Source organism: Anolis carolinensis, chromosome 5, assembly GCF_035594765.1.
Source record: "Anolis carolinensis isolate JA03-04 chromosome 5, rAnoCar3.1.pri, whole genome shotgun sequence".
Lineage (NCBI taxonomy): Eukaryota > Metazoa > Chordata > Lepidosauria > Squamata > Dactyloidae > Anolis > Anolis carolinensis.
In genome coordinates, this window is record NC_085845.1 from 109652521 (window position 1) to 109677991 (window position 25471).

General features: G+C 36.4%; 1 protein-coding gene across 13 annotated transcripts in view; it reads left to right on the forward strand.

Annotated features, from left to right (window-relative positions):
* slit2 (slit guidance ligand 2) overlaps nt 1-25471 on the forward strand; it is a 344726-nt gene that overhangs the window by 243565 nt on the left and 75690 nt on the right. For 11 of the 13 annotated variants that reach the window (XM_062982142.1, XM_062982137.1, XM_062982140.1 and 8 more), the window contains exons 7-15: nt 1912-1983; nt 5044-5207; nt 6981-7119; nt 14669-14740; nt 15715-15786; nt 18286-18357; nt 20049-20192; nt 20335-20498; nt 21490-21513. In XM_062982142.1, coding sequence (XP_062838212.1) covers nt 1912-1983; nt 5044-5207; nt 6981-7119; nt 14669-14740; nt 15715-15786; nt 18286-18357; nt 20049-20192; nt 20335-20498; nt 21490-21513 — 923 coding nt within the window. The remainder of the gene's footprint in view (nt 1-1911; nt 1984-5043; nt 5208-6980; nt 7120-14668; nt 14741-15714; nt 15787-18285; nt 18358-20048; nt 20193-20334; nt 20499-21489; nt 21514-25471) is intronic. The other 2 variants (XM_062982136.1, XM_016993898.2) reach the window with 1 other exon arrangement.

Here is a 25471-nt window from a genome sequence, read left to right on the forward strand (position 1 = left end):
GAGTCTGAGCAAATAACCAAGCCCTAGCCTTTTAAAGATATGATCCACAGGAGCAGGTCATGAGGGTCTAAGGCAAGCCTGTCATTTAAGTCGGCAAATTCTCTACTTCCTAGAACAACTAGCTTGACTACTACCCTGTTTCCCCTAAAATAAGACATCACCAGAAAATAAAACCTAGTAGAAGTTTTGCTGAATTGCTAAATATAAGGCCTCCCCCAAAAGTAAGACCTGGCAAAGTTTTTTTTTGGAAGCATGCCCGGCGCCCACCAAACAAAGCACCATAGCATGCAGGATTGCTAAATGTACATACTAGTAGTATATGGAAATAATGGTAGTAACAAGAAATTCTTGACAGAAGTCACAGATTGTCTGGTTTGATTATGTTGGTTTGTGATGGCAACTACTATACAGTATAGAATAAATGTTCATTTTTTTTTGTTCAACAATAAATGGGAATTCTTCTTCATGGAAAAATAAGACATCCCCTGAAAATAAGACCTAGCGCATCTTTGGGAGTAAAAAATAATATAAGACACTGTCTTATTTTCGGGGAAACACGGTAGGTGTCTGGGCGGCCATATTGACATAACCTGGTTTTCAACAGTTTCTTCTGCCCTTTGCCAGGTGTCGGGGCATCAGTGGCCTCCTTTTCTATCCATGCGATATGCTTTTGAAAGAGAATGTTTTGCCAGGGACACTTAACCTTGCTTAAAAGCAAGGCATACAATGTAGGAAGTTTTGGAGCAAGGACAGCTGACAGATGACACTATAGGTTATTGGACGCTGTTCTGAGTTCAAATTGTTGTTTTTATATACTCAAGGTTTAATTTTGTATTGTACTGTCTGTTTATTTTATGAGTTGTTTTAGGCACCTTGTGCCATATGTAAGCCGCCCTGGGTCCGGGGAGATGAAGGCGGGGTACAAAAATAAAATTATTATTATTATTATTATTATTATTATTATTATTATTATTATTATTACTACTACTACTACTACTACTATGAGGAAATAAGAATTTCTGTCTCTCTCTCAGTGGCTAAATAAGTGAGGGAAGTCATGAAGCTCTCAGTATCCCAAGGCTAAAAGAACTTTCAATTCACGTACCATCTGTCTGAAACTCTACATGAGATAAACGCTTTGAAAGAAATTCCCAGGGCTAGCAAACAGAAAATGTTTCAGAAAGTGGACTGCAGTATTAAAGTGTCCCTTTGATGAAGCCCACTCCAGCATAAGTATGCACCTTCCAGTTGCCTATCGATTTACAGCAATCCTATGAATTCCATGCAATTTCTTAGTCAAGGAATATCCAGAAGTGATTTTGCCTGGTATTCATTACTTATCTCTCATCCAAAAACTAACCAGATTGACCCTGATTAACTTTCAAGATTAGATGTGCTTTTAGGCCCTCATTCCAACAGAGTACTGAATTATTTAGAAATCTCACAATTAATTGCTAGGACTATGGCAAGAGACTTTTCTGTTCTGTCCCCTTTGCACTCTACATTAATCATCTACTTTTTGTTGTTTAGATAGCCATTTTGTCTATCTGAATTCATTTAACTTTAACTGCTTTCATTCTTACTAATCTGTATTTGACTGTTGTTTATACATAATAGTTATGTTGTTTGTGTTGTTTTACTTTTGTTTAACTTACATTAGCTGTATTGGTTTGTCTGTGGACTGGGTAACACAGATATGTCTCAAGAAGTTGAAACAAAATCTAGAAATAGTTTCCTAATCTTTATTTGGAAAACAGAATTCCACATTCTACTGCAATTTCTCACTATTCCCTTTCTTTTGTTACACATGTCTGGAGTTTCTGAATTCAAGTGTTTTCTGTGACGCTTGTGTATAATAACAGAAGTTTTGGAGTATTTGACACATTTGTATATGTAATTAATGTTTTACAGCACTCTCAATAATAACAACATCACACGATTGTCGGTGGCAAGTTTCAACCACATGCCCAAGCTCAGAACCTTGTAAGTAATTATATTGTTTTACTTAAAAGATGGGAGACATATAATTGAATAAAGGACTCCATTTTCATTTTTACAGCCACTATTTTTTAATTTTTTAATATTTAGGGGTCTATATTTTATCTGTTTTATCATTCCAAGGATCTTAATCTGATTCCTCATGTTGTGACTCAGTAATGTCAAGGACCTCTTTATCGAGACCAATGCTCAACCAAATCAGTCTTCTTTGGCTCTGGTAAAACTGTCCCTTAATATAGGGAGGGAGGAGTAGGACTGTGTAACATTTCACAGAAAACTGAAAATGTAGTTGCAGCATGATTGTCTTGTCAGAGTGAATGGGTGATCAAAATTCATAAAATAACAGAACTGCCGCCCACGTGACTGTGTTGCAAAACACATTTTAATTTTGCTAACCCAATATAGCATGCTCAGTCCAGACAAGACAAGCAGACCAATGGGATATGAGAATACAAATCTCTTAACTGCTTTATTCTGATCCAAAGTATGTAATATTATTTAAAAAATTCGTGATGGTTTGAAGCGAGACAGTTCAAAATTTGGAAGTGTCAACATATATTTGAAATAATGCAGAGATGTTTTAAAGAACTGAATAGACCATGTTTCATTTAAGATCATAGTTAAATCTGTGATTGGCTGTCAGATATGATAAATGTGAAGTCTTTAAGCTTTTACTGCTTTAATGCTGGCAGGCCTAATTAAATTAAAATGCTTCTTTCTAATATAGAAAAAAGACATATCTGCTCTTCCAACAGTGCTATGATTGCAGTTGTGTCAGCATTTATTTCAATATCTTAATTTTTTAGGGGTTGACTCTTGCATACAAAATATGCTTAAGGGTATTAAAAACAGTAATTGAACAACTTCTTCTCAGTGTTGATTAAAAACAGCATGTCAGATATTATATCAAAAATACCTACATAAAACTATTTTCAGACATAATCTGATATTCTTTTTCAGATGTTTTTATACACTTTCATCAAAGATCTAGAGGGGGATGGCATATAAAGCAACCAGTATTTATTGCTTCCCTGCAGTTGCTTAAAAATTGTCAGGACACAGCAGGACTCTCCTCTTCCACCTGGCTAGCTGAACTGATGCTTGCCAGCATGCTTGTTTTTGTCCACAGATTTTTTTTGTGTGTGTGTGTCAGGACCAACCGAGTTGCTTCGGGAGTGAGAGAATTGGCCGTCTGCAAGGACGTTGCCCAGGGGACGGCCGGATGTTTTGATGTTTTACCATCCTTGTGGGAGGCTTCTCTCATGTCCCCGCATGGAGCTGGAGCTGATAGAGGGAGCTCATCCGCGCTCCCCCCGGGTGGGATTCGAACCTGGCAGCCTTCAGGTCAGCAACCCAACCTTCAAGTCACAAGGCTTTTATCCCCTAGGCCACTCCTGTCCATAGATAGGAGAACAAATCATTTCTTTGGTTTTCCACCTCCTGTGGAGAAAACAAAAATTTCTGCAAAGTATGTGCCTTGATATTTGTACTTCCAAACCATTTAATGAGATTATTGTGTAAATAAATACAGCCCATGACCCTGCTGATTCCCTCCCCCAATTCCAGTTAGCCTCAGGAGGGGGGGGGGTGTTCCTCCCCCCCCCATAAAAACAACAGCAGGTATGTATGTGTATGTGAGTTCAAGAGTACTCTTTTGACCTCCAATTTATTTTAGCAATCTTACATACATAGGAAGTAACTATCTGGAATACATTTCTCCATGCAATTTTTACTGAAAGACCCCTAATAGGTTTATACACTTGATAATTTCTCAAAACAAAGTGTATGATACCTCACAAATGTTTTTCTTAAAATTAGCAACTAATGTTTTCAATAGTTCTCTTCTTACTCTAAGAAAGTCTTTGAAAACTACACAGTTTTTTTAAGGATATTCCTAATTCAGGTCTTACTTCGTACAAAAATTGCAAATGGTTGTTTTGCTCAGAAAATAGCATTTTCTTCATCTAAAATAGTATTTTAATGTAGAAATAGTAATACCTGCATGTAAAAATGCCCCCTTTCTGCACAGAAATGCTGTTTTCGATGCAGATAAAATATGTGCAAATTTTAGGTTGAAGTAAATCATTTTCTGCACAGAAAAATATTTGTTTGCACAAGGCTAAACACTGAACTATTACTTTGCTGTTTCCTGTGCTGAAATTTTTGCATGGGCATAACAGGTCCCAAACAGTGAAGGTTCTTATCAGTTCAGGATTCTTCTCATTAGGGTTTCCCAACACTTGAAAAGCATGGGGTTTGAGCATTTTAAAATATTTTCCAATATAACTTTCATCCATACTTGAAAGTTGTATAAAAACTGGGTAAAAAATGGCAGAATTCTCAACATTATATTTTTCTTTCCCGGCAGAAAACAAACAAGGGCAAATATTATTTTCATCCTGTAGTATCCATAGTGAAAAAAGCACTTTGGCGGTGGATGACCAGTTAAAACTGTAGCCATGGATCATTTTTAATGACAAGGCAAAGAAGCACCATGCTGAGCCCATTACACACTAACTTGGTGGTTTGGCCAGTGAGTGCCCCAGAGTTTTCTCATCATTCCAGTGTCCCCATTGGCCCCAAAACCAGCATCTTTTTTACCAGTATATTACTACTCAGACTTGATGACATGCTACAGTGTGTGTGTATGTGCATGTGGGTGGGTGGTTGAGTGGAACACAGTCATAGCCTTGACAAGTTGATCTCTGCCAATCTGTATAGCCATGTCATGGCTTCTCCTTTATAGGCAGTGTGTCATGCCTATGCACCAGGTCTATGGCCATTGCCACCTATAAGCATATTGTCTGACTTCATCTTTGTCAATAAATTAAATAATTTAGCTCTTTGCAGGCTCTTTAAAAGTAACTGATTGCCAAGATATCTTTTATATGTTTATTATAAAGTAGGTTTACTTAGTAGTTGCTGAGGTGGATTTACTTCCAAGAAGATGTGTAGCATTTCAGATGTATAATGTAATAATGTTCCATTTGTAGTGTGGTTTGTGTTCAATTGAAAACATTAACATGTATATTTTTGTTTGTTTAGCCGACTTCACTCCAACAACCTTTACTGTGATTGTCATCTGGCTTGGTTATCTGATTGGCTACGCCAGCGACCCCGGGTTGGCTTATATACTCAATGTATGGGCCCATCACACTTACGAGGTCACAACGTAGCTGAAGTTCAGAAACGAGAATATGCATGCAGTGGTAAGAGCATTAGTATCCCAATGTAATTCATGATAAAAGAGACTGAAATGAAACATGCAATGCAAATAGCATAAGCTTCCCTAATACTTCACAAGACCTAGTGTTCCCAGTGAAAATGCATCAAAATGTTTTCTCTCCCTCCTGTGCTACTGCAGGTAAAGGCAGAGCAATTGAAAGTTGGTAAAATAGGAAACTTATATGGTATTTCCATATCCTTATTGATTTTTTACTGGAACAAGACTGTAGTAACCTGTGGATACCAGGACCCATGGTAGACTACATCACTTGTAAAAATGCAGGGGGAGGGGGAAATAAACAAAACTAGAAGTAATCAGAAATATATTTCCGGTTTGGTATTACCACTGGGTACAGGGAAAGGCACCCGCATATTAGACCAAGAGGTTCAGGGTTTGTTGTTTCCTCTGAAGAACAGAGAAATCTGATTAGTGGGTGCTTTGAAGGGCAAACAAGTAAATATGGTATGCCCTGCAAGTGGGATGGAGTGAAAATTGGCATCTCTTAAACCCACACACAGGAGCTCCACTCATGCTAATTGAGCATGGCATTTCTAATATCTCATATCTTTTGCCATAATACGTGTGTGTATATTTAGAAGGAGAGGCCTGTTAAAAATGGAAGCATGACCACAGCATATTAAATTTCAGATATTTTTATGTAAAATAAATACTACATTTCAGAATTATACACACTTTATTGTCTTGCTCCAGCATTTTCTGCAGTTTCATAATCTTCTCTTACAGAGAACACCCATGGGATTGAAAACGGAATGTATTTGTGCATTTTACTATATACAGATTTTTCATTTACTTGTACAGATATAGTAATAAAATAATCAGTGATGTATTACTAACACTTATCTCTCATTTTCTCCATTCTAATCACCTAGATGAGGATGAAGGCAAGTCAAAATAACTAATTTATATGATCAGTTATATTATCAATAAACATTAATACATTATATTTCCTCAAAGCTTGTCTACAAATTGTACCACTCACCCATCTTTTCTTTATTTCTACTGTTAAACATTTAGAATGATTCACAAGAAAAATAAATATTATGCTGTACACTTAAAATCAGTAGTTATGGTCAGGTAGAGACGAACTGAATCAAAGGAAGAATCAGTGAGTCTGCTTAGTTGGCATTAACATTTGAATTTTGGTTAATTATATAACATATTACACACACACACACACACACAGACATATATATATATATAGGTTCTTCACCTATATCTTCTCTTGAGATATGTGAGAAGAGCTTTCATGGGAAGTCTGCCCAAGTGCTGAATATACATATTCATTTATTTCTTCACCACTCCTGTAGTTACATTTTTTTAATGCCTGTACTCTTTCCTTAGTTATACGTAAAATCCATGTTGGTAGATTAAAGACTACAAATGATCAATTATACATTATTAGTTTTCTTGGAAGTCAAGATAAAGAATGAAGAAGGTATAATTGAATCTATACTGTGCTACATAAGAGTTTGATAGAGTATGATGGAATATTAGTAAACATAAACCCAGTTTCAGCTATGCCGTACATGAAATCAGTCAAAGTATCTTCTTTTTAGTTTGGTAGTGTTTATTGTTGCTATAATTATTATTAGACATTTTGAGATTTGTATTCATGATTTGAAGACGCTTGGAGATAACATTGCTTTTAGCAGTTCATATAGTGTTATAAAGAGTTAAGATTTTCATTAATTACATTCTTGCAATTTTGGAAGTAGCAATCTGTTACTATTTCCAGGTCATCAGTCTTTTATGGCTCCCTCCTGCAGCGTCTTGCACTGCCCCGCTGCATGTACCTGTAGTAACAACATTGTGGACTGCCGAGGGAAAGGCCTTGCTGAAATCCCAACCAATCTTCCAGAAACCATAACAGAAATGTATGTAACAAGATGTTTCCCTCACATTTAATTATTCTATTTATATTTCAATTGTATTAGTATTTGTTGTTGCATTTAAATGCCATGCTAAGATGTATAACTGTTGGGTAGTATAATTTGCTAAGAAGGAAAATCAAGTTGCATTTTATCTTGTGTTTGTTTTTCTTGGGTAAGCTTATCCTACTTTGCAATTTTATCTATTGAATGGGCTGTCATGGCTTGCTAGGTTTAACATTAAATCTAAGCCTGATCACAGAGTCAAATGACTAGTCCCTCTAGTTCAATACTCTCCACTCTAAGTATCACTAGCCCTCTAAGATAGGAGGAAGATAGGTTTTCCAGTTTTATTGGAAATCTTTTTGAACTGTACTTGTTTGGACATGTGTTTCCAATGGCATATAGGAACATATTTTAGATTAGGTTGTGAGATTAAGCAACTCATTATTAGCAAGTTGCTTTACCTCACATCCTCCGGTCTAAAATATGTTCCTAATGTGTACATTAGAGGTCAATGTTACCTGCACTTTTAATTTTGACAAAATTATGTAAACACAAAACAGAGATAATTCTATATGTTCCTACTGCACATATGTTATCGAAAACAAGTTTGCAAACCAGAAAATAGATAAAATATAGTATATCATATAAACCAGTACAGTTCTGCTTTTGATACAGAATGATGAAACTGATATAATTAATCCTGGCAACCCTGAGCTAGCTACTTTTACATTTGACTTACAAATACAGAAAGGCAAACAATTGAGTAATTTAAATTATTTAATGAATCTAAATAAAATTTCACATGATAAGTAATAATGATGAACAAAAAGAATAGGGAAGATAGTAGATATTTGGCAGTCCTTGTTGAACACAGTGATCCATCTGGGGCTGGACTTTAGGGTGTGCATCATCATTTAGAGGTTGACATGGCAAATAGACTCAATGGGATGGAAGGCACATAGGGATATAGAATGCTTGCCTCACCAGTCTGTATTTTTCTCATGTACATGTATGTACGGTATTTTAGCATCAGGAAGCAGATATAGAAGCTCCAGTTTATCCTTGGTGCCATGATGATGAAATAGTTTAAAGGAGGGGAAAAGTGTTCTCAGTATCTAGTGTACCCCTGATAAAGTACTTTAAAGAATGCAAGGGTATATCAAATATTTTGGGCATCACAGATTTCTTACATCTGTACATCTGGGCATCATTGTTATGCACTCAGGAAAGCAGAAAGCATTACAACTACTTCCTTTTATCCAGCTATACAAAAATTACTGGGCAATGGCCATGTGCATCCTCCAGATAAATGCCCGGGGATTAAGCTGAACCCAGGGACTGTGTTGCCTTTGTATACATAGGAAAGAACAACAAGAAGCCCCTGAGTACCTATGGAAGTCCGTTAGTGGAGAGTTATGCTCCACCATAAGCCAGCTGGAAAATAATATAGCTGGGCTTAGTGAAAATAGGATATTTATGTGTAAACTCTGAACATTTAGAAAACAGAATGTATTTTCAGATATGCCTTGCAGTTCTGTAGCTCTAACCTGAAAGGTTGAGAAATATCATTATAGCATTGTACATGTCCAGATTACACAAACAGTTCTCTTGGTCTGTTGCATTCTCCATATTTCTGGTGCATGGAAGAAAACTATTTTCATGTTCTTGCACTTATTTCCCACTTTTAAAAGAAGATAAATTTTATTGCAATCTCAGATACTCTGCTGATTTTTTAAAAATTCTGTGGATAATATTAGCATTTTTTGGTTTATAATTCAAATTATATGTCTGTACAATTAGGTAATATTGCCTTCCATCAGTGATATCTTAAGCCTCATGTGGACACCAAAATGTGATTCTCAGAAATTATTTCTTTTTTACATTTTGCCTCCTATATTTAGTTAACCAATTTTGTGTTCTGTGCTTGAACTATCTATGAAGGTCAGGATTAGCTTCCCCTTCTACAAAGTTCCACTCTAAACCTAGATTTGGTATTAGGACTTTATCATATGAAGCTAACAAACTGGAATTTCATCAGAATAATATTGTTTTTGGTCAGTCACTAGGCTTGTGCAATTCGGCTTAACCACAATCCGTTTCTGCTATCTGAATTTCAGCGGAGTCGCCAATCCATTTTCGCGCTCCTCCCAAAAATGGGTGGGTGCCCGAAAAGCCATTTTGATCAACAACCAAAAAATGCTGCTCATTAGTGGCAAAGGGGTGGTGTTACGTACTCCCTTTCCCATCATTTCTAGGGCTATTGGGATGGAAATGGCCACATTTAGAGGACACATCTACCACTGTAAGTCCACCAAGTTTCATAATATTTGGGTTATCCCCTGATTTTTAGAAATTTATTTCCTTTCTAGAAATCTCTTTTAAAAATTCCCAAAAAGGTATCTCCCCTGGCTCCGCCCTGTAATTCCTCCAGGAGCAGTCCATTTCAGTTGAAAAAACATGGTGGCAGAGCCCTTGCCATTACGGGCATCCAAACAAGCTGAAGGCAAATGTCCAAAACAAATCCATCCACAAACCTACTGGTCACACAAAGTTATCTGTCTTCCTGCTGCTTTGCATCCCATCCACTTGTGTAGGATATTTTTTTCATTTATGAGTTTTGCTCTCAGTTTTGCTGCTTTTTCATTACTGGTCCCTTCCACTACAGTTTTAATATGTTGTATGCTTTTTCTCCTCTCCTTCTGTCTTCACTCCACCTTACTATTCCTGATCAGTTTGTTTTCTGTCTCCCCCCCCCCATATCTTTTTTTTTAATTTGTACTGCTTTATTTTTAAATTTGTTTTAAAAAGTAATAAAACACAAAGGTTATGCTGGGTAAGACATAGGGCAAGATAGCAAGGTTATCGAGTTAGTCCTCTTTAGAGAATGACAACAAAGAAGTTCTGGTTTTTACAAAGTGTACACACTGGTAAAAAATTTAAACGTGGTAAGTTAGTTCGTAGTGCAGATTTCTATTACTTTTAGTTTCAGCAGCATATTATCTTCAAAAGTGTGAGAACAGAAAGCCTTTGCATCTGACAGAGAATATAATTTCCTTGTTTAAAAAGCAACCCTTGACTTCTAAGTACAGATGATTCATTATTGAAAAATACTATAGTGACAGTATTTGTCAGATACTTCTGATAAAATTGCAGCTGGGATATTTATGTCATCAACAACTAGTCCCTTGGGGTATTGTACTGTTTGATAGAACATCTTTGTGTGGTTATAAAAAAAAACTAGTTGAGCTGTAGGGCAATGTTTACAGGTTCCTTAAGCTGTCAGCCAAATGTGTTTAACCAGGAGGCAGCAAGAGTCTGAAACATCAGTTTGGAACAGTACTTCAAAAAGCATATTTGTGTATGCTAGAGACATAGCACATAAGTAGTGTATAAGTAGGGCTTTAATAATGCTATTTTATACATAAGATTTGAAGCAATATCTTGTGGATATAAATGCTTTGGAGTATATTTGTAAAGCTTAAAAGAGCCTCTCTAGAATAGCCTGAAAGTTTCACAGGAAAAATGAAGAACTTATATTTCCCATTTTCTCAGCAGATACATGGATATTAAAATAATCAGTATCTTGGTTTATGTTGCAGTGCTTTAGATTTAGGGCCTGCAGTGATCTGTTAAGTCTGTTTTTATCAGTTATATTAAAAGCAGATGAAAAATATGCTAAAATGTACTATCGTTTTATTACTATGTATAACCATACCTGTACTTAAATTACATTCATCCCATTGCTCATGTTTTTTCCTGTTTTGTGGGCATTTTACTTCCTTTTGAAAATAATAAAAACCAAAGCAATGAGCCAGAGAATCCAGGTAATCTGCTACTCTAGCATCTGTTGTGCCACGGCTACCTCACTAAAATATATTTCTGATCCTCTGCAGTGCCATCAGCAAAGTAGAAACTGAAACAATATTAATAAAAGCAAGATATAGCTTGACAATACCGACAAGCAAACTGATATCCAAGTCAACTTCAAACATTACCCAGAAATCCTAATATAGCCCCCTGACAATGCCTCTATTATGCAGCAATTAATTTATAACATGGGCACAATCATCCCACCCAGTATACACTACATCCAGGGATAAACCAATTCACCACCAGATAGGCCACATAGATAGGTACATTTTCATGACGCATGAAGAAACCCTTGTATTTTCCTTTCAGCTTCTCTCCTTATCTGCACTGATTTCTTCATTCACTTCCAGGTGTGATCAAATTGTTGCTGTTGAAAACCTTGCCTTGCAAATCAGAATTGGAAGACACATTTGATAGTTTGCCATAATATAAAAATTTAACTCTGTGGTTTACAGAAAATAACTACCCCCCCCCCCCCAAAAAAAAGGCTTGCCTTCTTAAATGCATTTATTTTAAAACCCTCAAGTACTGTAAATTTTGCATTTATACAAGGCACTCCTTAGGATGAGACTTTTTAATTAAGATGATTTTTATCAGTGAAATACAAATGTCCTTTCATTTGTCATTTTCAATTAACATTTTAATGGAATGATGTGAAAAATATTTTCTTTGTAAAATTAGTAGATATAAAGGAGATTTAAGAACAAATAATAAAATATTTTTTATTCTGGATGAAAAATAATTAATAGTAAGCTGTGTTTATTTATCACTTAATGTGTTGTCTAATAAACTGAATAACTTAAATCAGTGTCTAATGTAGAAGATCAACATTTTTCCCAGTATGCCTGGGAGCACTACCATATTTTTTCTGGAACTCAGCAGAGATCAATACCCAAATAGAGCAGGGACCAGCTCAGTTCCAGAGACTACCAATTTGAATAGCACATTTTTTTTCTGCAACAAATAATTTTCATGAAGAGCTTGTAACTTTGAAGATCCTGTAGATTTAACAGTTTACATAGTCTACTTTCTAGTTCTTTATGATACTTTTTTGCACTTAACAGCCCCTCTCATAATCTAGCTTGATCAGAAAATCAAAATGTAAGCATCTCATGACTGGTTGGTTTGAAGAGAGAAGCTTATACTAGCATGAAGTATACATCATGTCTACTGAAAACTCAACAACCACTTTAAAGCTAATTTTTTTTCCTTGTTTTCTGTCCAAAATTACAAGCTAGGAAGGTAAATTCATAGTCATTTTCTTCCATGAATAATTTTAGTGATTTTCTTCCAGCTGTGAGAAAGTTTTTGAGAACTATAGTTTTTGAAGACTTCTTTGAATTCAGGACTTGTTCTGTGCTCTTTTGCACAAAATATAGACTCTTCTGTTCAGGAAACAGAATTTCCTATTCCCTGTTGCTTTCTGCAAAACAATCATATGTGAATTTTGTGCAGAATAGGTTTCAAACTGGAAATTGTTATGAGTCCTGGGTTTTTCTCCTCAGAATTTTTCAAAAGCTGCCTACAGGAACACACTTTAGTGCAGTTGCGAGGTTTAGTGATTTAGGCAGTCAAGAGTACAATGTTAATTAAATGAAAGTAGATGGTGCACAACCTACCAACTCTTTAGATTACATTTTATGAAAGAAAGAAAAAAACCCTACAGTATAGTGTGTGGCCTCCCAGAAGAGCAGACAGGTACATTTCCATCATACTTTGACCCAGCAGCAGGTGAAAGGCCCTTCAGCTCTACTGCCACTGCCTGCCCTTCACCAGCTGTTTATTTTGTTTTGTTACAGCTTCAAACTGCTTTCTTATATTCAAGCTGATTTATTTTGTACTGCTTTTGATTTTATTGTATAACACTTCACATGTTTGTATAGAGTAGTATCTCATAAATAATTTTTTATAATAGTAATAATAATTATCTTCATTCTAATGCAGAACTTAATTTCTTTGTTTTTAATTTAAAATATTTGTATTCTTTGCCTCCACTGCTTGAGGCAGCTTACATAAAATTAAAAACAAACATCACACCATTATAAAATTCTCAAAAAATTAAACAAATAGATAATGAAAAACACACAGCAACTGTGATAACCATTTCTGAAAACCAAGGATAGAAGGAAGGAAGGGTAGGTGGGTGGCCAGGATGATAGGTATGCAGGCAAATAGACAGATAGATAAGAAACCTCAGTCACGAATATGGCGGTTATGTCTACATTTCAGAGCTGTTCTATGCTCAGTGCAGAATTTAGCATTATAGTAATTTATAATTAACAAGGGGGGTATTAATGCAGCAACATATATGATCTTGGTTTTGAGTTGTGCTGGGTTCCATGTTAATATTGATGGTGTAATAATAACAATAGCATATGCTCTCAGTATTTCCCAAATGTACAAATAGCGTACTTTCTAGGTGTTTTGAAATAGCTATTGAAGACCTAGTTGTTCTAGGGTGTTTTCAGTTCAGTGTAACCCCATCGTCTATACCACGGGGGTAGCTTTTGGTCTAAGTCCTGTAACCCAGATCTTGGGTCATTATTGCATTTTATTTGTTTTACACCTTATATAGCTTTTGAAGAATAAATTTCTATGCATTAGAGGTGTGCAAAATTCTGGACGTCATTTTGGATTTCTGACCATTTTGGCGATTCAGATATACACACCTCCAAAATATAATGTGGGAAGGGCCCCTCCAAAGCTTTTATGAATCTAAACATAAGCCTCCAAATCTTTCAGATAAATTCAGAAAAATTGTGATTTGGACTTTTTTTTTTCAATCTAACGTATTATTCCACTGCTCCGAGGGTGGGGACTGGCTGGTGTGATTGACAAGGGCAGCTGGGGATGACTTAGGGCAGTGGTTCTCAACCTGTGGGTCCTCAGGTGTTTTGGTCTACAACTCTCAGAAATCCCAGCCAGTTTACCAGCTATTAGGATTTCTGGGAGTTAAAGGCCAAAACATCTGGGTACCTATAAGTTGAGAACCACTGGCTTAGGAGATGGCTTGAGCCCCTTCCCCCTGTGTACTGAAGCCCATGTGTGGGATCGATTGCTGATATAATTGAAGCAGAAGTAACAGGAAGCTATGTTGTATTTTTCGCTCCAGATTCTGTGAGAGATTCATTTTAATGATCTCACAATATGGAACATTTAACTGTCTTAATAAACCTCTTTGAAAAAGTAACTATTCAGAAAAAAATGGGAGATGAAACTTTTGTTTTGTTACCAATTTTATCTGCAAATTTGGAGACAGCACTTGTCAAGATTTTACAAGCAAGTTTGTTGGACTTACTGCCTGCATGAAGCTGTTACTTCCGTTTTATGTAAAACTGAATCTCCATAGGGGGCAACTATAATATATTTAGCGGTTTTTTGTTTCCACCTAGAGATTATATAAAATATCTAAGACATTCAACATATGTAAAACCATATTAGTCTTTATTTTAAACTCTCTCCACACTGCATATCAAAAAGATATAATGTCTCCCCACCCCAGGGTTTTAAAATGAAAACAATAGTTGGTTCTTAATTCCTGTTCCATAGTTTTTCACTATGGCATAGGGAAAAATCCTACCTATATCTTTAAAATGCAATCTTTCTCACTGGCAATGGTATGCATTATAAATATTATGGTATGTTATAGAAATTTCAATATTTTATTTTTCTTCATTAGACGACTGGAGCAAAATTCAATCAAGTCCATCCCCCCTGGAGCTTTCTCACCATATAAAAAGCTTAGAAGAATGTAAGTGGGAAATATTTAATAAAGTACAGTATATATTTATATGAAACATTTTGATTAAAAAATCCTCACATCATAGTTTAAACAAAATGCCTATCTTCAATGTAGAAGTATTTAGGATTTCCTGGCAGCTGACAGATCAGCTTTCAACTTAATGGCTCTGCTTGATTGTTGGGTCTATGTGCTGTCTTGCCATTTTTAATTACGGGCTCTTATGCCAATTTATTAGTGTAAATTGATATGATTATATACACTGGCATTTCATAAAAATAATCTTTTAAACCCATAGTATTGCGATGCAATGGCGCTGAGAATGTTTTATTGAATTCCCATCAAAATGTAATGCTTCAACCCTGCAACTGTAAGGATTTGAGGAATACTGGTGCTGTTGTGCAGTACCTCAAAGGACTGTTCCCTTCATGCCCCCTTCAATTTTTTTTTAGAAATAAATCCCAACGTTGTTGGGGAAGTTTGCTGTTTAGGAAAGGGAACCTTGAACTGCTTTTCCCTACAGGACTGTTCTTTATTGAACTGATAAATAAAGTGGAATTTGACATCTATCTTACTTTCTGGTTTTAGAAAAGTTCCTACTGGGCTTCAATGGGTATGTGGAAGACATAAAGAAATTGCACACCACATCCTCATATGATATAAGGGAACAAGGGCCACTGGGGCTTCAAAAACAAGCTTGGGAGGCTGCATGCAACTCTCATGCTGCCTTTTTCTCTGCCTCTCTATTTAAGCTTCAAGTTATGCCACAGTTTTAAGCCATTGTTTCTGGATAATGCAGTGAATTGAACCATGTATTCTAAAAATAGGAAAAGCCGATTAATTAACTATTATGATTAACCCAGTAAACTGTGGCTTGTAAGATTAAAGCAAATAACTATTTATGTTTTCTTTTTTCTGAAGAAGTAGCTTAACTACAGTAAACATGTTCTTGAATTAATGCAATATAACTTCACTTCTAATTTTAGTGATTTGAGTAATAATCAGATCTCAGAAGCCGCACCAGATTCTTTCCAGGGCCTGCGCTCACTCAATTCATTGTAAGTAACATTCCCATTTTTCCAAAGAAATGCAAAATTATTTGCATTCCTGAGGTTCATATTTACATTCGGATCTGATGACACTAATATGCTAAAGTAATTTCAGTGACATCAGGCATTCCTCAAGAGAGGGCTCTTTGATTATAACAAAGATCCATTGCATTATCAATTTTCTAACAATCTTGCTAGACAAATTCTCTTCAAGGAGGCAACAGTAAGAGCATATACTGTATCAAAAACCATGCAAGATCAGATCATTGGGTTAAAGTCTTTTGGTTTTATATGTGGATGTACTGTCTCTAGAGACATATTGGACAAAATCCTATAGAATTCCAGAAGAGCAGAAAGTTCCCCTTGCATAGCTCTGATGCTGAAGAGACGGCTATCTCTGGTGTGAACCTCCCACTTATTTTTAATTCATTGATTAGTGTCCATATTCTAAGCTACCCTTTCCATAGTTGCTTGACATTAAGGATAGCTGGAAATATCCACTGGGAGATTCACACTTCATATTCATCATTTCTCTGACAGTGGAAGTATTATACATAGAGTTGACCACTGCTGTTGGTTGGTGACACTCCTATTTTTACAGCAAAATAATGGAAAGCTGTTTGAACTTTGGAACTAAAGACAGATTGCTTTTAATCAGTTTGCCTTAGCCAGTCCCTGGCTGCTATGTTCAGACATATTTATGCAACCCTACAGTGCCAAATGCTGCGGACCCTTCTGTGCCTAATGTTCAAAATCTGTGAATAGCATGATTTGTTAATGCACATACATTTCAATGGCCCATATACATAGCTAGTTCATTTTTATAAATAGATTATTGCAACTAGATGCCCCAGAAAAGCATTCGAGAACTTCAACTGGTTCAAAGGTCAGTGGCTAGACTGCTTACAGGGCAGAATATAAAGAAAGAACCACTCAGTTCCTGAAGCAGCTACACTGGCTTCCAGTTTGTTTCCAGGCACAATTCAATGTGCTGGCTTTTGACTATAAAGCACTAAACGGTTCAGGCCCAGCCTACTTGAGGGACGGTATCTCATCCTACCTATCCACTTGTGCCCTGAGATGATCAGGAGAGGCCCTTCTCTTGATCTGTCACAAGTGGAAATGAGAGAGAGGGCCTTTTCCGGTGGTGGCTCCACAGCTCTGGAACTCCCTCCCTAGAGAGGTGCAATCGGCCCTCTCCTTACTGGCCTTTTGATCTCAAATTAATTCTTGTGGATTAATTCCCAGATCAATTATAATAGGTTACTATCAATTAGTGGTCTGGTAATATCTAATTTTTTAATGCTATTTGGATCTGGCATTGTGACACGGCCTAATGAAAATGGAGTCTTTTTAGGATCGTGGATAACTCTTTTTACAAATAGCCTCAGTGGCACAAGGTTAGGGAATTTTTAATGGTATATGTTGTAAGTTATTAATTTATTGTTTATGATTTAGGTAATTGGGTATTTGTGTTAGTTGTTTTGTTATGTCTTGTTGACATGTAAATTCTGTTATTAATACACTGTATACCACTTAGAGTCCCTCCCATGGGAAAAAAGCAAGATAAAAATAAATAAGTAATAATAAATAATAAAGGTGGGATCACCGTTTGAGAACCCCCAAATAACGTATTTGTGTCACTGCACCCTAATCATTAACCAGGAAGCAAGTGACATACTAGGTTACTTATCTAAACTAGTCTACAGAGAGTCAGGGTCTGCCCCACAGGGGCTCTGCATCAAAGCTCAATGGGTAGAAAATAATCTCCATTGTTATATCTGATCAGTGTTTGGGGGTATTTAAGGAGGTTCCATCAAAGAACAGTTCACTTTTTCCCAGTGGAAAACAGAATGGCAATCAAAGCTCAACCAGTGTTTCCATAGTTCAGCTGACACTGGATCTGAGAACCCTGCATTCTTCTTTCTTCTCCTTTTCCTGTGTAGGGTTTGCTCATGAGTAGGATGGTAGGTGGACAAGCTCCACTCAGTATAATCTGTCCTGCTCCCATTCTTATTCTATTATGTTTATTTATACTCCGCATTTCAGCGGCCATACTCCTCCCTCTTTGTCATATCCACTTATGCCTTTGTTCTTAGATTTCAATAAGTTTAATAACAGCATATTTTAATTAGTTTGCAGTAGACCATTTTTTTGGTGTTTTACCTTATTCTAGCAAGTACAGTTTCTGGAAAAAGGTACGTATTTCAGTTGCTAGTAATATTGTTTAGGAGGCATCAGTGAAAAGATAGCAGTACTTTAAGAGGACCTAACCAGAACAAAAGCAAAATGAAGAGAAATTAACATGAACATCACGGTGAAAGACTACTCATTTTTAAGACTTCACTGGTACATTCATGTACTTTGGAATATATAAGTTTGTGTTCCTGCTCAGGAGTCTTTGATACTTGTATCAAGGGCCTCTGGTTTTAGTAGAAGACGTCTAGATAAATTAATTGCTTTTTGTCCTCCCAAACAATCACCTTTTTGGGGGATATTGTTTTACAGGGTTCTCTATGGAAACAAAATCACAGAACTCCCCAAAGGTCTATTTGAGGGGCTTTTCTCTCTGCAATTACTGTGAGTATTTGTTAAAGTATTATTTGTGTCCAATTAGAAAAAAGCTTTTGGCTTACAGGTAATTGGTGGCAGGGAGTGTATCAACCTTTTGAAACTTCTTTGTGGCCAAGAGTATAAATCTTTTGAAGTTGAAGAGATTTGTATAGCCCTTTCATATGTGTATTGCTATCCTTTTGATAAGTTCTGTATGATTAGTGCTGGTTGATTCTTGTTTCCTTTTTAAAATGAACATTTGTTGTTTAATAATGAACATTTCTTCCTTCTATGAGTACATGTATGTGTGTACAATCCTTTAACTTCCTATTCTTAAGCTGTATAGATAGACTGCTTTCAAATGTTTTCCTGCCTTTTTGATGTATTTCAAGTGGATTCCTTATTTAGTGATAGCAGTAGATGTAGTTTTACATCTAATTCTGTCGCCACATATGGTTTGGTTTCCTTGCAACTATAGTTCAGATTAGCCACAGTGTATCCAGATTTGAATGGCATTGCAAACAGAATTTAATCTCAAGCAGCGATGATAAATTCCAAGCCATTTTCCCAAAAGGATAGGAACATCTAAGCCTTAAAACGACATGATGGCTTATAGTTATGGACAAATTCCCTCCTAGAAAGTTGGTTGAGTCTCTGTTGGTTCACTCACCTTAACCAGAGTGCTAGAGTTTGCAGATGGAGAATGCTCAGCCCCACTCCAAATCAAAAGCAAAAAGCAGTGATATTTTATTGGGTCTACCAAAAATGCACAAGATAAATTATGGAAATTTTTGAAGTTCTGCTATCATCTTTATCAGCAAATATGCTAAAAAGCATACAGGAGAAGCAAAGTGACAGTGTTAGAATCCAGATTATTGTCGTTAGTTAAGGGAATCTGGAGGAACATCCATGATGGAAGTAGCTGTTCCTATTCTTGGCCATGTAGACACTGGGAGACAAAGAGTCATAATATCCAGTCAGTAAACATTTTGACTCCATTAGCAACAGGAAGAAAATGTCTTTGAGATCCAAGCTGTTTCTGTCCTGATTAAGGCTCCATTTCAAGCTGAGAAAAATTTGATTCAGCGTAATCTACAAAACATTCCACTATTTCACTAAAATACAGATTTAAGTCTGGTTCTGATCCAGTCAGAAACCAACTTTATTGAGTGTGAGGAGAGGTTGTCATTTGTTATTTTTGAGCTGACTGCTAGTGATTGTGGATAAATGCATCCATATCTATTACTGTATCTGTATGGCATGGAAAATTTTAACATTAATCATGGTTTGGAGCTTGGATAGCATGTTAAATTGAAGTTGTTCTAAAATGGAGTTAGAATCAACCAATATTTTTGTTGGAGGGAGGAAACAGAAGACAAAGCCTGAGGCTATAGTTTAATAAAGCATAAAGTTCAAGCATTGCAAAAATAAGTCTCAGAGAGTATTGAACTTGATTGTTCTTCTCTTTCTTCCTCTAGGTTACACCCATGCGTAGCCAATGACTTCCTAGTTGTTTGGCTACATATTTCTTCCTAAATAAACACACCAATGGACATGCATTAATGCTTACATTTTGTTATACTGCTATATGTGCTGAGTGTAGGGATATTGTATACTTCTTGAGGAAAATTCTAGAAAATAACTTTGTCAAGATACTAAAACTTAAAAATGAATCAACCAACTCTTACTCTATTTTGTAATTGTTTTTGGTTTCACAGATTATTAAATGCAAACAAGATAAACTGCCTGCGAGTCGATGCATTCCAAGACCTGCACAACTTGAACCTTTTGTCCTTATATGACAATAAGCTTCAGACCATTGCAAAGGGCACTTTTTCCCCACTACGAGCAATTCAGACCTTGTATGTATTAGAAGTGTCCATTTGTTTTTATGTACTTCAGTCTTTTCGTTTCTGTTCCCAAATAGAGCAGAGAACTTTGGGAACTGCAGAGACCAACCACAAATATATATAAAAAACGGTCTTTTCTTTTTATTTCTGAAAGGCATTTGGCTCAGAACCCATTTATTTGTGACTGCCATCTGAAGTGGCTAGCGGATTATCTCCATACAAACCCTATTGAAACCAGCGGTGCCCGCTGCACCAGCCCCCGCCGTTTGGCAAACAAAAGGATTGGCCAGATCAAAAGCAAGAAATTTCGCTGTTCAGGTAATTTCCTTAATTCAGCTGTTGCTTTCCTTTCAGTTCCAAAAAAACTCTCAGCCCCCCTACTTTCCCCAAAATAGCACTTGCAGACATCCTTAACAACCACTACCACAACAAAAGCAGTCTGGTTCTCAGCTGAATGATTTAGCAATCATGGCATCTCTGGACTGGGGCCATGTCTTCATGAAAGATCTCTGTAGTTAACCCATTTGTTCGTACCACCATCAGACACACAATATATGCAAAGCACTGGAATATGTGGTGCTTTCTGTTGAAATTATACAGTCCCGATATATCCCTCTTGTCAGTAGATATTTGAAGTGTGGGAGTGGGGAGGAATTTACAAGCAAAATGCTGAAAATAAATTATGTCCTAAGACCTTGATGTTCATATTACACAGGGAAGTTTATATCTTGCTGAAATGTATTGCTTGCTTTTTCTAATCATATTCCATTTCCTACTCACTTGTTTCTAAAGTCTAACTCTTGTCATCTGGTGTCCAGCTGTTCCAGGTGCATTTCGTACTTTGCAGTTCATTCGGTCTTCAATGCAAATACTAGAAGAGAAGACATTTAATCTTGGCCGTATTTATATCTAGTCAAGTTATATCCTCAACCGATTTGAATATGCTCCCCTCTCCCACAGTTACCTGTAATCAGGGCTGTAGCCAAGAAGGGGGGGGGTTAGGAGTTCAACCCCCCCCTGAAAAATTTCTTGTTAAAAAAACTGGTTTACTCATGAATTGTAACTGGTTAACCAAATCCCCATGAGTGTCCACTGAAGTTTATCGATGGAGCCTGATTTCTAAATTATTTTGCATTATGGAACTACTCTTCATGATTCGCTAAAAAAAGTTCCAACCCCCCTCCCCCGAATTTTTTTTCTGGCTATGGTCCTGCCTGTAATTAACTGCAGTCCTTACTCAGTCTAATAAAATAAAATCTCTACTTGCTGAGACTCAGGTACATATTCTATTTTTTCTCTTTTTATTTAGCTAAAGAACAGTATTTCATTCCAGGTAGGTTTGGCATTGCAGTAAAATTGACTAACTGCAGGCCCCTTTTCCTCCCTGACCCAAAGTCAATTTTTGTTTTAATTTCTAAAGAACTGATGCATGGATTTTAACCCTGGTGAAAACCTCTTAGAATAGTAATAGTTTTCTAGTTTTTTTTCCTCCAAAACAAGGGCTTTGCATGCAGCTCTTGATCCCCAACTCACAAAGTAGAAGAGAAACTTTTCGGGTGGATTTGCTAGGCTGCACCATCTGCTTTTAAACCTGTACCTGTCTTGTGTATACTGTTTCCTTTTATTACTAACACCTCTGTTTTCTAAATGTAGCTACCAAGCTGTTTTTAAATGAGAAGAATCCTGCTGTGACTGTCTGAACTATTGCTTGCTCACCTACGACCTTTGATCCCTGTGTTTGTGAAATCACACAAATGCCTTGTTACATTCTTTATAAAGGCACAAGGAGGCTATATATGGCTTTCAATATAAGACTTAAACAAAAATACTTTTGATGAAAGAAAAATGACCATTAAAATGCCTTATATCATATTAACTAAAATGCAAACTCTCCATATATCTTCCACATGTATGATAGATGTTGGCTCTAGCACCTTGAAACATGTTTCCATTTTTCCTGCAGCTGAGAAATGAATGCAGGATTTTCTAACAAGGAAAAAAAACTCAGACCAACTCAGTCATCTGTGCATATTACAGTGTCCCAAACAGATGATAAATAATTGATAGGCAAAAGTGCTCAAAGGTCTAATGAACAGCAGATGCATGAACTCCCAGCTGAATATTTCTATTATAATTGTTGAAATTTTATTCTATACTTTATAGTCTATAAAAGACAGCAACCCTGTAATAGATGGGTATGCAATCAGTGGAATGTGTTCTTTCCAACACATACAGGTGTACAACTATTCTATGTGCAGTCTTTTGTGTGCTGATTTATCTGTTTATTCTGGCTTCAGCCTTTCAAGCTTGCACATTTAACCTATGCTGCTTTTACTGACATGCAATGCATTTTTATTTTAGGTAGCGTGATCATGGGATGTATTTTCATGGCACTATTTTAGTACTTTGTCTAAGTGCAGAAGGCTGTAATGAAAACTCCTCATTGCAAAGGACCAAGGAAGTCCATCAGAAAAATTATTCATATACTAGGTGTTTTCAAAGACATTGTAATTACTACAATATAAGCACACACTGGGGAAAAATATAATGTGAAAATAATGCATTGATAAAGGAGCATAATTTAGGAATGTGTAGATCCCAGAAATCAGAGTTCTGTTCAAATGCAAGTTCCACTCTTTTACTTAAGCTAAAATCATAAGAATCAATTTTGTTAATTTACTGGATTATTAAAATGCCAAAATAAAAACAAATGACATAATGACAAGAAAAATTATAGAAGCCACCGGTGATGCAGTGGGTTAAGCCTTTGTGCCAACAGGACTGCTGACCAAAAGGTTGGCAGTTCGAATCCGGGGAGCGGGATGAGCTCCCGTCTGTCAGCTCCAGTTTCCCATGCAGGGACATGAGAGAAGCCTCCCAGAGGATGGAAAAACATCTGGGCATCTCCTGGGCAATATCCTTGCAGACAGCCAATTCTCTCACACAAGAAATGACTTGCAATTTCTCAAGTCGCTTCTGACATGAAAAAAATGGAAAATTATTCATTTTGGCTCTTGAGGTGATGCACACCAAATATAAACATTTAAAAGAATGCACAGTAATGCAGTAAATTATCCAGTTTCAAGCATCTTGCCATATGCAAGATGCCAAAAGCAGTGTACCCCCCCCATCTTAATCCTTTCTGAAGAATCAGCTATTTATTTTTATAATTCTCCTCTTTTTAACTCTGAATAAAGAAGCCATGTTAACTTGCCGCATCAAAATCCACAGAGTTCCATGGCAAAGCTTCTATTATAATATGTTTGTTAGTTATTAAAGAGGCCATGAGTCTCAGTTGTTTATGTCTATAATACTATGTACAGAGCCGGTCCAACAATGAGGCGAATTAAGTGGTTGCTTCGGATGCAAAACATACGGGGGCGCAGTCGAGACTGCTTTTTCTGTTGATTTGTTGTAAAACATGATGTTTTGGTGCTTAATTTGTAAAATCTTAATGTAATTTGATGTTTAATAGGCTTTTCCTTAATCCCTCCTTATTATCCAACATTTTTGCTTATCCAACGCTTTTATTTTTCAGTGATTGCTTGGGGCGGGGGGGGGGGGGGCGCCAAAATTCTGTTCGCCTACACTTGAAAAATACCTAGGACCGGCTCTGACTATGTAATATGATGTTTGTTCCTGGGTTATAAATGTCATTTCCTATCATAAAAATTTGGAAAAAGTTTATTCATTGGCAAAAAAATGTGCGGGACATCCTGTAGAACATTTTGCTATAGTTTTTCAATGAACCTCTCATCGAGTCTCAACCAATTCAACATAGTTTGTGGCAACAATCTGGAGTATAACAATTACTTTCAAAGTAACTACCGCACAATTAAACAGGAAAGAACACTTTCAAACCAGGAACAGAACATTTTGCTGATTTTGTTACATAGTGTAATAATATGCCTTTGGGAGTAGTTATGGCAAGTGGAGAACTTCAGTGAGTAGTACTGAAATAAACAATTGCTGACTAGCCAGCCACTCAAATTGCAGATACTAGTGAGGCATCTAGCGCAGCCAGCAGTTCTGCCACAGGTAGAATGCATAGTTCCTACCAGCAAACTACCTCTGAGCAGTGGAATGATATTGCAGCATTACCATATTGGTAGAGCTAGGATATTTTAATAGGGAGAAGACACTACAAAGTGATTACTCTTGAAAGGTGATAGAAAAGATGCAAAATGCTTTCAATCATTTTTTACTCCTTTTTTTCTCCTTCAAAATGCTGGATATACTTTTCTGCCCCTGCCTAAGTGGTACTTTGATGCAAAAGTTTTTAAAAAGCATATGTCTTCATGTTACCTGTCAAATTATGGTGACCTCATTAATTTAATAGGGTTTTCTTTGGGAAGGACTATTCAGAGGTGATTTACCTCTCCCTTCCTCTGAATATAGTCTACAGCATCTGCTCTTCCTTAGAGGTTTCCCTTCCAAGTGCTAACCAGGCCTCATCTTGCTAAGCTTCTAAAACCAAATGCGATCTGGTGCCTTGAAGTTATTTATGTGGGTACTTTGTTGGCAGGCATTTGTGTAAATACTTCTAATCCATATAAACATGAATAATGCTTGACAACACTGGGTTATTTTTAAACAGGAATAACCCAAGAAATTTTTTTGATAGAACTGATACAAACTAAGTTGCCATATACTTTTTGTCTGTTTGTTTTTGTATTGAAAACAAAGCTTTGGAACAATCCCAAATTAGCAGAGGAAGTGGACCAGATGATGCTGGTGGTCCATTTCAGTACTTTGTTTTTAATTCAAATCATATTTTGTATGCTTGAATTAATTATAAGATAGGGTTACTTCCCAACATTTCTTTAATTAGATTCTCCCCCCCCCCCCCCCCGATACATTTTTATTGAACTTTTACAAGGAGAGTGGGAGGCACGGGGAAAGGGGAAGGAGAAAAAGAAAATAAATGGGGATATTAAAGTTGTTATTGGTTAGTTGCATCTTTACCAAAATATCGAATGTGCCACAAGGAAAAAACAAAAAGGGTGAGGATTGATTGGGTTTTGGGGAGTAACAATTATGTTTCTTAAATGACTTATGAAATCATTGTGATATACTTTTATCGTATACTTTCTTTTGGCATAGAAAATTAATACAGTATTACTGTAAAAATCAGTAGCTGTGTGAGTGTCAGACTATGTCTCTGGTCTCTGATTTCAAAAATGACACCAGTATCAGCTCAAGTTTTTGGGATACAGAACATATGTCATCTACCAGTATTCATCTGTTTGCCCATAGAAAATCATGATAACCATATCTAAGAATCTCTAGTT